The sequence below is a fragment of the Sinocyclocheilus rhinocerous genome, unplaced genomic scaffold (genome assembly GCF_001515625.1).
Source record: "Sinocyclocheilus rhinocerous isolate Xijiao unplaced genomic scaffold, SAMN03320098_v1.1 scaffold1381, whole genome shotgun sequence".
Classification (NCBI taxonomy): domain Eukaryota; kingdom Metazoa; phylum Chordata; class Actinopteri; order Cypriniformes; family Cyprinidae; genus Sinocyclocheilus; species Sinocyclocheilus rhinocerous.
Window position 1 is genome coordinate 79,106 of NW_015654074.1, and position 14,797 is coordinate 93,902.

The following is a 14,797-nucleotide window of genomic DNA, read 5'->3' on the forward strand; positions in this document are numbered from 1 at the left end:
GCTGATTCGCTACAAGTGTGTTTTGGGACTCGGTCCGACACTGTGGTCAAAAGAGTTTTTCAAATATTGCACCTTTAAAGAAAAGCAGTCATATTTCCCCTGCAGTCTCAACAAAGCATCTAATGAGTGACAATCACTAAAAAAACATACCATAAATACTATGAATATGATAATCATTCAATATTATGGTAATACCATGTATTACTATGGTATTTACCAACGCTGTTCTAGGGACTGTCCATAAATATTAATGTCAGAGTATAGTAAAACCATACTCAATATGAAAACTGAGGTCAATGTTTTAACGTGTCAGAGAGTGATGAAGCAGTAGAGATGAGAGTGAACAAACAGGCTTTTATTTATTATGCACTCTCTTCTTAGGACAATATAACTTCATGAAACCACATAAATAATGGTAAATGCATAAGCGTAAGTTAATAACCGTTCTAAGCAATCGCACACTACAGGCCCTCAAGTTGCACTTGCAGCAAAAGCCCTGAGACTGTCACATGCACATTCAGATCAAGTGTCTTATGGGCAAATAAATTCTCCTCTGCTTGCCCCAAACTATCCTAGTGCACACCTGACAGTCTCAGGGCTTATGAGTAAAATGTATGTTTTGCAAACATTTGTCAGAGAGGTGCATATTATCTGTATGTATGCGCATGTTCCCATATTTTTACAGTCCCGTATAAATCTAAAATGGGGTCAGAATTGTAAAGTGCAGCAATATTATAACTCATTGGATAAGACCATTAAAGATATTAAAATACTCTGGAATACATTTATATATAGTTGCATTATTCTCACGGTTAATAAACATTTGTTTACTTAATGGTACTAGATGTGTGGCATACTGGAGTGTGAATTCTACATGAGAAATGATGGTAGAAAAATAATGACAATAATAAAAAGGAATCTGTGATTTCACTGTAGTGAGCGACATGAACACAGTGATCCGCGTCCTCCATCATCACTGTGCCGCGCAGCTCGACTGCTTCACCGACTCAGCCTCAATCAGCTTCTTCTCAATCTCCACCTTCAAGACAGAGTAAATTACTGAATATTTTAGCAAAAAGAGGCAATGCTGAAGCAGTACCTGCTATGAAATGCCACGCTGCATGTGATGTGTAAGGTATGTTTCTGTACCTGGCAGTGGTAGTGTGCCCTGCTGCTCAGGTGTTTCTGCGGCTGAACGTCACTTTCGATGCCCACAGATTTCACGCGTGTGTGGGACGCCACCGCATCTGCCACCTCACACTCAACCCTGACAAACGGGAGCCAGTCGGCGGGAATCTCCTGATCTGACGCCAGCTCCAGCTTACACGCGAACGACTGAGGCTGCTCCAGAGCTACGGAGAAGACAGTCACAAAACCTGTGAGATTTACCCACACATGAATGACCAAATAAGACCCTTCCATTGCTCTGAGCCTCACCTGAGATGACCAGCACTGTGTTACTAGCAGCAGTAACAAACTATCAGTGAGACACCAAATATCAAGAGCAGATCCCACTAGAACCGACTGTTTGTGAGTTCAGCAGTCAGTCTTTAGCGTTCCACAAAGAACACCATCAGTTTCCTCTATTATCCTCACAAACACGTCGTCTACATGACTTTTGCCTATAGTTCTGATCTACAGACCTTATATGTGTGATGTGTGTTGTGTGTAATGGTGATGAGGTGAACCCCAGCCTATAATGCAGGTTCAGCAATCCAGTAAAAAACTAGATGGTTTCTAATACACTTCTCATAAGAAAAATATAGAGAAATGCAATTTATAAGTCTAATTCATGTACACAAATCGGTTCTTCTAAACAGTTTTTCAGTGAACTAGTTTTGTTTAAATTTATATATTTGCTTGTTTTTTTCTATTAGTTTGTCCCAGATCAGATCATGGTTCCTCTGATCAGCAGCAATTACTCTGTTGCATGTTCAGATATTCATACAACAAAATATTCTGGGGGATGTTTTGATTTTGTGAAAATGATCGAAAATGCTGGCAGACGCTGGAAACTTTTTCAAAAACCGTGGTGGGGAAAGAGTTAAAGTTATTGTTTGCTCCATTAGTGAGCTCCTCGGGTCAATCCAAACACTCTCAGTATATGAATTCACTATCAGTTTTCAGTTTGCCGGTCATTTCCAAAACAAGTTGGTTCTGTTGTTAACCCAGCTCAACATGGCTCGGATACGTTCAAAAGCTCATCTAAGAGAATGTTACTGGTTTAATGAGTCGCTCAATACAATTCAGTCTGACTTTGTTACGGGGCTTAAATTCTTTTAAATTACAATTCAAGCAACCCAACTTTGATCTTCATTTGTCATGCATAAGTTGCTTCATTACAAGTTTTAAGTACATAATTTTTTAAAAGTTAATATGAAGTTGAAGATTATTTACTTAATTGGTATATTTTACTGTGACAATGGGCACTGTAAACAAATAATTATTACTATTTCCATCATTTCCTTCCTTGGTGTCAAAACCCCTTGGACTGTTATGATGTCTGCAGTGCAGTCATCTGATTCAATCTGCGGTCCTGACTCAAAAACTTTACCTCACGGAGATAAAATTATAATGTCCTGTGTATATAATGTATATATTTTTCTTTAACCTATGATAATATATCCACCACTGATATTCAAATACGGAGTTGTGTTGTGTTTTCTTACCCATGTTCTTGGGAGGAAGCCGCTCGATTCTCCACACGACGGCTCGATGCACGTTCTCATATTTGACCGTGCCGACAGACACGTGCATCACAGACTGAGACTCAGCCACATGCGCTGAGCCCAGACACGTGTTTCTGTTCATGCGAGCCTTCAGAGACTTCTGCCGCAGCAGCGACATGCTGTTGGGCACTTTGACCCAGTCGCCCGGGAACGGCACCTGAAGCACAACGTTTTCACAGACAGTCTCTGTAGGCGATGGGAACCTGGACAAGACGTTGAGGAAGACCTGGAGCTCGACACAGGCGCCCTGCACAGTCACCAGGGCTTTAACAGAGAGCGGGGGCTCCTCGCAGTGGAGCGACACTGTCCTGTAGCGCACCAGCTCCACTCGACAAGCCGGAGGACAGAACTTAATCAGCCGCTTGTCTACAAACTCTGCCTCTCTGACACACCGATGGAAATGATAGTCTGCGATCTCCATCCAGACCTCCTCGTCCTCATCAGAGGCGTACGCAGGAGCTTGTCTGAGAAGCCCCAGGTCATTCAGAGCTAGGAAGCACTCCACCGCCCCGTTCAAGAAGGCGAGACAGTGAATTTGTGTAACGGCCGTGCACTCGAGAACAGCGCCGTCCTTACTCTGCCGCATCCAGACGCGGTCAGATATCTGCAAGGACAGCTCCTGCTCTTCATAGTGTTTGTGCTGCTGGTGCGGCACTGGTAACCGCAGGAGCTCTTCTTCTATGGACACCAGCAAGTCCTCCAAGTCTCCGTATTCTGTGGTGCCGAACTTCAAGAGTTGCTCCACTTCTGGTTCGTGGGTCACCTCATGTTTGGGGTGATAGCGCTTTCTCTCGACGTACGACACATGCTCGACCTTCAGCGTGGCGATCTTGCGCGGCTCGCCGTAACTCTCGAGCTTCGGACCCGAGAGAGCGCAGTAGGCATGCAGCTGGAACTCTTTGAAGGGTTTCTCCAAGCCCTTCTCATAAAAGAGCTGCAGCAGCGCTCCGGGCAGCAGCTGCAGGTATATGGGACCCCACTGGCGCGAGGACATGCGGTTCTTCTTCTCTGGGATCCGAAGCATCAAGGACCAACCGTGTCTCCTCTGACTGAGGAACAATCCCTGCGAGACGAAGGTGGACGGAGTTCTGTTCATCGCTTGATCTTTCACAGCACCTAAGCCTGAAGGTCGCTTCTCCCTTTCCAGTTTCCCATCATCGCCTTCCTGCTGGTTCTCCTCTGTTCTCAGCTGTTCTAGTTTATGGCATATGTAGGAGTAGGAGTACTGAAGGTGGTCTTGGGGCGGCTCGTTGCCATCCTTGGAACGGATGAAGAAACAGGGCAAACTGGGTCCAGAGTCTGAGTCGGACGATGAGGTCCAGGACACTCGTTTATGCTCAGCTTCCCCCCAGAAGGGGTTAAAATGGCCTGGCTCATCACAGGGTGCATTGAGAGAAGCAGAGCCTTCAGGCAGCTTCATGGAGTCTCTCTGAGAGAAGCTGGACAGACCGCTGGAGAAGTCCGGCTGCTCCTGAGGAGCGTAATGTAAGGGAGACGGACCCGCCGGAGTGTGCAGAGGAGTGTTTCTGGGCACACATGAACTCCCATTGAGGCTGAAATCCATGGAAGGGGATTCGATGGCAGAGCTGAAGTTCCATGATTCACTTCCCAGGGATGGCAGAACAAGTTTCAACCCGTTAGGCCGAGGTACCGAACCTGAGTTTGATGTAGGAGAGCACGGGGATTTCTGGGGTGAGGAGAAGGTCGTCCCTTCATCGTCAAACGTAACCCAGTTGGCTGGATGATTCGTGGAGCACATTGCTTTACTCTTCTTGTGCGCACAATCTTCTGCAGAAATAGACAGACACCAATAAGGTACTTACAAATCTGAATGAGTTTCAAACCAGCCTGACTGTTTCAACTATATGTTGACTAGTGGACACACGGGATGCTCTGATTCTGTAGAGAGAGGGCACACAGACATTATTATGGGATGCATTAATTATGGGGCATCTTAGTCGAAAGGGTAGAAATATTGAAGGCTGCAGCTGAGCTTAAAGCAATAGTGTGAGTCTCTTTGACCGGCTCCAGAGCTTCCGAACGGTCTTGTGCATGACAGAATCAAATGAATAAACACAAGAAACACCAGCCCTTTGCCCTGCGGCACATTCACACGCGTGTGGGTCACGTTATGAGACCCTTTACACACCCAGGGTGTCAAACCTCGCAAACAGAAATGCTTGTTTATATTGTTGATTATGTAGTACTTAATATTCTGCATGATTGGTCAGTTCATTAAAGGGGTCCTATTATGCTTTTTCACTTTTTCAACTTTAGTTGAAATCTGCAAGATTACAAAGCTCAAAGTCCACTCTAAAAGGAGATATTCTCTTTAACAAAACACTTTCCAAGAACTACAATAAACTGCTCGTTTGGACTACAGCGCGCTTCTTCCAGATATTGTGAAGTCACAATGTCACTCCTTTAAATAATCTCCACCCACGGGTGTGGCCTGGTTGAGCTGTGCTGCAGAAGAAGAAGAAGAAGAAGGAGGAGGAGAAGAAGAAGAGCAGCTGCTTTAGTAACGTCCTGTCGTCATGGCCGTCCACCCCAGCTCCCAAACCCCTTTGTTTGGGCTTCCAAATCCAGACAAACTTATTTATAACACGGTTCCTGAACATTATAAATCTTTTTGTCATGTATTTTGTAATCAGTAACGGACTACAATTTGTAAGTAATCTACCCTGCTCTGCCAGTTAGCACTTTGTTACGCTAGTAGGCTAAGCTGTTAGCTGATTCTATGCGTCAATCTGTTTGCAGAGGTTTCTGAGGGTTAATCCAGACAGCATGGTTATCCTAGCGTCATATAACCCCTGAGCTCACGGTGATTAACCCAAACACTGCTGCATCACCGTCATCAGTTCCAGAAGCGCGGCCTGGAGCTAGCCGAGCTGCAATAGTGATAACCAAGTCTCTTGTTTTTCTTTCCTCTCTCTCTGGAAAGTCCCACTACTAATTACTCTCTTAACCGGTTACAGGAGCAGAAGTGTTTTAGTTTGGTGGAGGGGAGCTCAGTCTTACCTGATGCTATTATATTTTATATTAGTTTTCACTTGATACACTGATTTTGTTAGTGCTCTCCAGTGAAAGCTAGATTTCTGGAGTTTGTTATAGATGGACTCTTTTTGTTTGCATTTATTATTTGAGTTGTCTGCTGTACGAGTATATCAGTGTTTGTCAGTGCTGGTCCTGGCAAGTCTTCAGTCTCGTGGACATTCACTCAGAGATCAGTCATTAGTCAGGTGCTACACAGCGTTTGAGCTGGATTTACAGAAATCATTTCAGCATCAGCTACTGACCAACACCTTCATTTTCATGTGAATTATCACTCGGTAGGTTATTTTATCATGTATTACCATGTATTTTGGAAGGCTTTTGTTTTCCAAACACATTAAAATGCACACATTCACATTATTTCTTATTTACATGTAATGCAGGGATTCCCAAACTTTTTCATCAGCTGAATCTTTCACCTAATATATTTACTTAATAAGTTAAACATTAAGTATCATATTACATGTTCACCCATGGTAAATGGTCACATGACATGCAGGTAAACAAATAAACTATTTTATGCATTTTATTTTGATTGATGCTATTTTTCATTTCTGTGATTGAATTCATTATTACCTTTTCATTAAACTCATTAAGCCCCTGCAGTTCCTTTACGAAACCAAGTTTGGGAAACCTTGGCATAATATAATGTTTAATGCAGTTTATGTTGTCAATATCAACGAATTGAATATATTTTCTTTTTCTTTGCATTTTTATATCAGTGTGGTACAAGATTATACCATTTAATTCAATGTGATAATGTTAGGTCAAAGGTAACCTGATTATATTGCCTGAAATGTGTGAGTTTATGCTTCTCCAGAAACAGCCTGGATCCACCAAACAGATGTTTCTCTCTTCTTCATTTGTATAATGCTGAATAATGTGAAGAAGAGTTATAATGTGTGCTCTTCTCCAGATTCAGGGGATGGTGACTAACTGGTCTGTAATCCTGGCATCATCTAGTTCTGAGATGGTTTGACTAACGTTAGATGATGCCAGCAGCAATCTTTCCCTCTTTCACTGATGTGCTGCAAAATAACTCAACACACACAACTCACTAATAATAATTCATAATAATAATAATAATATTAACTGACAACTCAACAAACCGACTTAAAGCAGTCACATTTACGAGGACAGAATAAAGTTCACTAGAGGAAAATAACGTAGAAAGAACTCGGTGAACTCTGGAAAACATCTGTAAAGGTTAGGAACTAGAATCTCGCTCGCAGTGAATGTTAAACACGGATTCAGATGAGCTTCGGGTTTGTGATTCCTTCGCGCTGGCGCTTTGTTTGCAGCAACTTTATAACTACATAAAACAACGACAAACAAGTGGAAACAGTGGTTGTGTGTGTGTGTGTTTGAGATATTTAGTCACCTCATGGTTTTAGATGTGTGATCCGGCGCAGACGGTATTTTCTCAAGATGGCAGAAATAAGTGGAGCGGACGCGATTCCAGCCAAAACATCCCGAACGGGAAGCGGGTTCTGCCGACTACCTTAATATTCATGGTGGTTGTGTGTGTGTGTGTGTGAGGGATTTATCCACGTGTTGGTTTTAGATGTGTGATCCGGCGCAGACGGTATTTTCTCAAGATGGCAGAAATAAGTGGAGCGGACGCGATTCCAGCCAAAACATCCCGAACGGGAAGCGGATTCTGCCGACAGCCTTAATATTCATGAGGCACGGGAGCGCACCAATCAACCTCAACACAACCTAATTAATATTCATGAGCTCATCCTCCGCCGTTAGTAGGAGTCGAAATTTGGAAGAACTTCAGCTCCACAAAACTTTTTTATTTTATTTTTAGTCTTGTGTTTAGTCCTCTTAAGATAAACATTGGGCTCGTGAAATGAATTCTGAAAATAAAAAACTGAAGGCAAAATGGCTGAGTTTACAGCTTTATTGTCTTGATTTGGGTTGAATCCAGTACATTGTGCTGCTAAACAGATCCATATAAAGAGAAATAAGAGACTAAGATGAGAAGATCGTGACACTCATGCTGCCCTTCACCAGCTATCAGAGCACTGGAGAGATTCAGAGACAGAGTCACATCATACTCTACTGCTGTGTTTCCCAACCTTTCTTTAGTCGCGGCACCCTTTGGAAATTTTAACAAATTTGTGGCACCCTACAAAATTAATTTTGTCACAATATTTGAATTTCTAACTTCGATATGATACTTTGAAAAGTATAGATATTCGGTACAGCAGGGAAGAACTGCAGAATATACTGTCATACAGATATTTTTAATATTATAATAATTATTGCCGACATCAGAAATGGATATTATATAATAGCTGCTTTTATGAACATTTTAGCTATTTAAAAATATTAAAAAAAGATTTTTTACACTGCACCCCTGCTCTCGACAGACGGCACCCCGGTTGGGAAACACTGCTCTACTGCACAATAATCTGATATATGACTTCATGAACTCTAGACAACCACAACAGATTTAGTGCATAAAAACATGGTTTATTTTCGGAGGAAAATCACTGTGGATTCAATGTGTTCATTCACATGGACCCTTCTCATCCAGACCATTTCTTCAGTATATTTGTTTGGAAAAAAGCACACGAGTTTACCATGATTTTACCTCTGAATTAATCACACACGCTTCTCTGCAGAATTAAAACAGACTTGTGTGTGTAGGAGTGTGTGTATGAGGCATGCTTTCTCTAACAAACAACATCTTGTGTGAGGAGAAACAGATGCTGTAATTACACTAAACACACTCACTCACTCACACTCTCACACACACACACACACACACTCTCTCACACTCACTCACTCACTCTCTCACACACACACACGCACGCACGCACTCTCACACACACGCACGCACGCACTCTCACACACACGCACGCACGCACTCTCACACACACGCACGCACGCACTCTCACACACACGCACGCACGCACTCTCACACACACGCACGCACGCACTCTCACACACACGCACGCACGCACTCTCACACACACGCACGCACGCACTCTCACACACACGCACGCACGCACTCTCACACACACGCACGCACGCACTCTCACACACACGCACGCACGCACTCTCACACACACGCACGCACGCACTCTCACACACACGCACGCACGCACTCTCACACACACGCACGCACGCACTCTCACACACACGCACGCACGCACTCTCACACACACGCACGCACGCACTCTCACACACACGCACGCACGCACTCTCACACACACGCACGCACGCACTCTCACACACACGCACGCACGCACTCTCACACACACGCACGCACGCACTCTCACACACACACTCACTCACTCACTCACGCACTCAATCTCACGCACTCACGCACTCTCTCACGCACGCACGCACGCACGCACTCACTCACTCACGCACTCACTCACTCACGCACTCACACACTCACGCACTCACTCAAGCACGCTCGCACTCGCACACTGTCAATCTCACTCTCATTGTCACTCTCACTGTCACTCACGCACTCACTCACGCTCGCACTGTCACTCTCACTGTCACTCTCACACACACACACACACACTCACTCACTCACTCTCACGCACTCTCGCACGCACTCACTCACTCACACACACACTCACACTCACACTCACTCGCACTGTCACTCTCACTGTCACTCTCACACACACAGTTCCTCTGAAGATCAGCTGCTTCCTGTCACATGTCTGGTGTGGGAATGTTCGCCGTCACTGAGACAGACGTCCACATTATCGGCTCTTGTTCTTCTTGGAGTTTCCCTGCAAGAGTTCAGCAAAACAGAGTTCAGATTTCACTCAATGACTCATTCAAACATCAGATTTAGCAAAGTTTCATTATTACAGACGAGTCTTTTAATCAAAACCGTGTTTCTATTAGGGCTGGGTATTGACACAATTTTCACGACTGCAATTCAATCGGATTCTGATTTGATTCAATATCGATTTTGGATTTATATCAGGTACAGTACACCTCTCAACTAATGCTGTAAATTATACAGTAGAGTCAGTTGATACTACATTACTATAATATTGAAGGTTAAAATGAACTGATTCGTACACAAACACTTAAATTAGACTCAATTAATTTTTTATAATAATAAAGTTATAATACAAACTATACAATTACAGTTATATTTCTACTCCAATTCGTTTTTTGAAATAATAAATTTTTAAATGGTATTTGTCATAAAAACTTGACAGATTTGTTAAAATAAAAAATAAAAAACTAAATATTGAACAGTAAAACGAAAAAAGTAAAAATAATGAATATATTATATGGTGCATTCAGCAAAATGCTCCTCTCTAAAGTGGATTTTCTAGCTGACTAAAGTCACTGAATATGTTTTTTCTGAGTTAAATGTGACGTTACGTGACATGTTGTTTAAAAAGCTGTTATATTGACGTATTTCCGTGGTTGAAACTCTGATTGAGGGATTATATGAGACAGGATATGGATTTCGGTACGTTGTTTCTTTTAATACCTTCGGATGTTCATTCATGTTTATTTTGTGCTGTAACTGGTACTAAAGCGAAGTCATCGATCCGTTCGCGTGCACCTCGCGCTGCCACTTCTGTTGAACTGCGGCGCTACAGCAATCTGTCACTCCGCATTAAACGTTAGCTTACTCGTGTAACCCCGGTTCTCTGATAACATCCGTTTGGGATCTCACTATGGGAATGCCTCAGCAGACACCGAACAATTACAGCATGGTTGTCAGACCAATCGCTTGTATATAACCCACGGCATCATTCTCCGCATATCTTCTGCTCTGTGCAGACTGCAAGAAGAGTGGTGAGTGGAGATACCTCACTTCTGAAATATAAAAATGTGAGAATGACCTGAATGAAGTGTATTAAATATCACTCCAAGCACTAAATCAGCCAGAGATGACTCTGTCATATCAAATCTGTAATATCTCACAAATGTGTGCGGTGACACCCAGCGAACAGAAACTCTCTTGAACAGAGCCCAGGAAGTAGCCATTCCTCTCGTGGAGAGGGCGTGAAGTCCCGGTGGAGGCTGCAAATTTGTTTCTTTGTAACACATTACAATCACATTTACCACCGCTGACATGAAATAGGTCTCTCTCTGTAATTATCAGCCCAAGAGACGAGTGTAATCACTCTTCCTCTGATGAAGAAAACGCTAACAATTCCACCAATATGATTGCTCCTGTTGTGTCCCTGACCTTAGGAACAAAAGCCGGATTAGTTCTTAGAGTAACTTTCGATCTGAAAAACGAAGAGGGGGGTCCCCACTCGAGATGAGGTGAGTTAGAAGGAAGGATGGCATCCCCCTGATAATTCCTCATCATCATCCTCCCCGTCACACCCGCAAGGGCATCACCGAAGAGGGTGGCAGATCAGGAGCCTGCACATCCATAATATCACCCAGTTCCTGGGCTCCTGCGGCTGCTTAGCAGTCTTCTCTCTGAGTCTGAGAGAAGCATGGCTCCTGGTTTCCTGCTATTGCCACCCTGAGTCTCGTTTCTCGGGGTTTTGCAGGAAAACCAGAACAAATAGAGCAGCCCTCTGGGTTAGATATGGCAGCTTGGGCATGCTTAACACCTCAACATACTATCCATGAAATCCATAGACGGCACGAGCATATTTCCCCCTGTGCTCTCTGCTGTTCTAGCAGCAGCCATAACTCTCTTCACCCTCTTCGTTAGGTAAACTCTCACCGTGACGTGTAGGTTTACCCCCGGAGCAGCGGTATGCAGTGTTATTTTCTTTGAAATATAAATGTCTATTTCCCTGTATACAAACTAAAATGTATCTGATCGGAAAATCAGGGTGCTTATTCCCGTGAATGGAAAAACGGATGGATGTTAGAAAGAGAATGCTATTTGAGTATTGTAGAAAAAAATGGACAGAATTTGAAATCTGAGACCTTGTTTCATATGAAAAGTAACAAAGCTTATTGTCATTTACTGGATGTGAGACACGCTACAGTGTTCTGTTCATTAACTGAAAACAGGCTAGACTAATCAATTCTTGGGAATCAATATCGTTTCACAAAAAAAAAAAATCTATATTTTTTACCCAGCCCTAGTTTCTATACTGAAAAGCAGCAGCAATATATTGTCTGTTTGTGAAGAGTTAAAGGGATCGTTCAGCCAAAAATGATCATTCTGTCATCACTGGCTCGTGAGCTTCTCTCTTCTGCTGAACTCAACAGAACACGGCTAATCACACAGTTGATGGTCCCTATTGACTTACATAGTCTTTTTTTTGACCATACTATGGAACTTAATGGCTACCAGCAACTGCTTGGTTACCCACATTCTTCAAAATATATTTTTTGTGTTGAACAGAAGAAAGAAACTCATGGTAATGAGTAAATTATGACAGAATGATGATTTTGGGCTAAACTATCCCTTTAACCATGTCAGTGTGACAACTATAACTAATTAATACCTCAAATTAATAAATAATAACAAATTATACAACTACTGAAAGTATATCCAGCTTTACCTGCATACACACAGTATATTCACATAAAGCGATATATACTACACAGCCAATCTCAACTGCATGATTTATTATTTCATCTCAAAACTATAATATTACCCAGCAATGTATTAAAAATTCAGTCAAATATGGATGCTGGAGTCTTAAATCTTTAAACAGAGGCTAAACAAACGAGCGCGTCTGTCGTGATGGGTTTGAGATGTAGCTTGTTTCCAGTCTGATAATGTGGAGCATGTAGAAAATTAATCATTTTGGCAACTGGTTTCAGCAAATTCTCCAGTGAGGAGGAAACTGAGGTCTGAAACACAGTATTTTATAGCACAGCAGCTGAACAGCTAAAAATGTTTAGCTAAAATAGTTTATTTCCTCTAACATCTGCATTCGTTTCCACTCAGCAATTCCTCTGCAGAGTTTTAAACTGAAGTTCACTCTCTGATCAGCAGCAGCGCCTGGCTGTGAGCGCTAGCGCGGGGGTCTGACCTTGGAGGCGAGCTTGAGCGAGTCGATCTGGTCGCGCTGCTTGCTGAGCGTGTCGTTCATGCTGCACAGGTGATCGCTCATCATGCTCAGCTGGTCTTCATAGCTCCTCTTGGTGGTGCTGAGCTCGTCCTGAAGCACAGCAGAGCGTGTCAGCCAAACACAACACCACACACTGAGTCAGAAGAGCGCTGCTCTAGCCGTACCTGTAAGCGCGTGGTGTTCTGATGAGCCAGCTTCAGCTCCTCCGTCAGCGTCTCGCGGGACTTCTCTGCCATCGCCAGGCGTTTAGCCACAGCTCGACACTGGAAGAGACATGATGACCGCTTCTGATCACGTCAAATAAAGCAGCATGTGCTGAAGTGTTAACGACAAGCTCTGGACATCACTAGACAACACGACAGCAGTCAGTCAAAGCACGGCTAATAACTGCACGTTCTCGGTGTGACTGAATGGCATGGTTTTGTCTGATACACAAACTCTTTTCAGCGTCTGCGTCTCAATACATGAACACACAAATGTCATCTCCAGAGCTACTCTGAGAGTCACTTCAGCAGCTTCACACTAGTGATGGGTCGTTCTTGAACAAATCTTTAATGTGACTCGGGAAGAACGAGTCGTCTCGGGGAGTGATTCGTTCAGTCGCGCATGCGCAACATCCTATAGGTTCTGTACTGGGTTTAGTCAAGTAGTTCCCCTGTTTCGAGTCTTCGGGTTTGAGTCGTTCGTTCATCACGTGACAGACCCATAAGTTTAACCAATGCAGTCTGAGCCGGAAAGAGAATTGATTAGTTCATCCATCGAGTCTTCGGGTTTGTTTGTAGTGTGATCAACGTTTGCGTAAGTAGTAGACGTGTTAGGGAAGTAACACATAACATTTTTTTTATTATATTTTGCTAAAATGAACGAAATGACTCGAAAAAAGATTCGTTCATTTTGCTGAACGAGACTCAATGGTCCGAGTCGGTAAAATGATCCGAACTTCCCATCACTACTTCACACAAAACTACCATCATATACACGCTGAAACAAAGTAAAACTGAAAAACCTGCCCCACAACCCGTCAAAATAAAAGTCTGGTTTAACTTGAAGAAATTATGACAGAAATACACTACTATTGTATACTAAAACGTACTTCTAAAAGAAGTGGCAAAAACATTAATATTTCTAGGGAATATCATACAACCAAGATATTCTTTCATCCATGTTTTAATTTTTACACTTCTGTTGTGCCTCAAATGCAATGTTTTTTGTAAATTAATTGTTCACATTTTATAAGATCAATGAAATTTATTTATTATTTATTATTCATTTCACAATTTTTTTTGATAAACTGTATTGTATTGAATGATAAAATCCAGGAAAACAATAAAAGGAAAACCAAAATTTAGGGGAAAATAAAATAAAATGTAATGGGGCCTTATATCAAAATGTATCTTACTCTAAGTTTAACTGTGAACAAAAAGTTTTTGTAAATACTGATATCATATGATATGGGAAAAAAACATCATTATAATATGTTTGGCCATATCACCCAGCCCAGACTCTGACAACAACTATTGTATATTGATAATAGTTCACTCTTATTTAAAAAATATCAACAAAACTGACCAGTATTTAAGTCTCTTAATTGTCTTTGACAGCTCAGTCATTTACTCGAGTCACTGCAGCACTGATAAATGAGCACAATCTAAACTCTATACATCTAGATCTAAAACCAGACGATTTTTGATATCCAGAAGATATCAGTGTTATATATATCATCATATTACCCAGCTCTAAAACTGCAGAGAAACTGTACATGACCAAGTGTGTTTTCAAAGGAACATCATCTACTGAATTTCCTGCTTGTTTTAATGGATCTGCTTGTTTAATGAAGCGAGCGTGTCGATCAGAGGTCAGAGGTCAGCGTGTCGCTCAGAGGTCAGCGTGTCGATCAGAGGTCAGAGTGTCAAGCAGAGGTCAGAGTGTCGATCAGAGGTCAGAGTGTCAATCAGAGGTCAGAGGTCAGTGTGTCGATCAGAGGTCAGAAGTCAGCGTGTCGATCAGAGGCCAGAAGTC

General features: G+C 42.6%; 2 protein-coding genes across 3 annotated transcripts in view; both read right to left on the reverse strand.

The window, feature by feature from the left end:
* Positions 1–316: 316 nt before the first annotated feature.
* Positions 317–7,265, reverse strand: ston1 (stonin 1). Of its 2 annotated transcripts, none has more exons than XM_016523485.1 (4): positions 7,165–7,265; positions 2,670–4,514; positions 1,150–1,352; positions 317–1,039 (listed from the first exon to the last, which is right to left on the reverse strand). In XM_016523485.1, exons 2-4 carry the CDS (start codon positions 4,486–4,488, stop codon positions 974–976), a joined length of 2,088 nt encoding a protein of 695 aa, XP_016378971.1. In that variant the 5' UTR covers positions 4,489–4,514; positions 7,165–7,265; the 3' UTR covers positions 317–973. The 2 variants fall into 2 exon arrangements, with proteins under 2 accessions (XP_016378971.1, XP_016378970.1); XM_016523484.1 differs by having other exon boundaries at positions 2,670–4,517.
* Positions 7,266–9,373: 2,108 nt separating this feature from the next.
* Positions 9,374–14,797, reverse strand: part of ppp1r21 (protein phosphatase 1, regulatory subunit 21) — a 30,638-nt gene continuing 25,214 nt past the window's right edge. The window contains exons 17-19 of the mRNA XM_016523479.1: positions 12,943–13,041; positions 12,740–12,868; positions 9,374–9,544 (exon numbers count right to left, since the gene is read on the reverse strand). Coding sequence (XP_016378965.1) covers positions 9,515–9,544; positions 12,740–12,868; positions 12,943–13,041 — 258 coding nt within the window. The 3' untranslated portion in view covers positions 9,374–9,514. The remainder of the gene's footprint in view (positions 9,545–12,739; positions 12,869–12,942; positions 13,042–14,797) is intronic.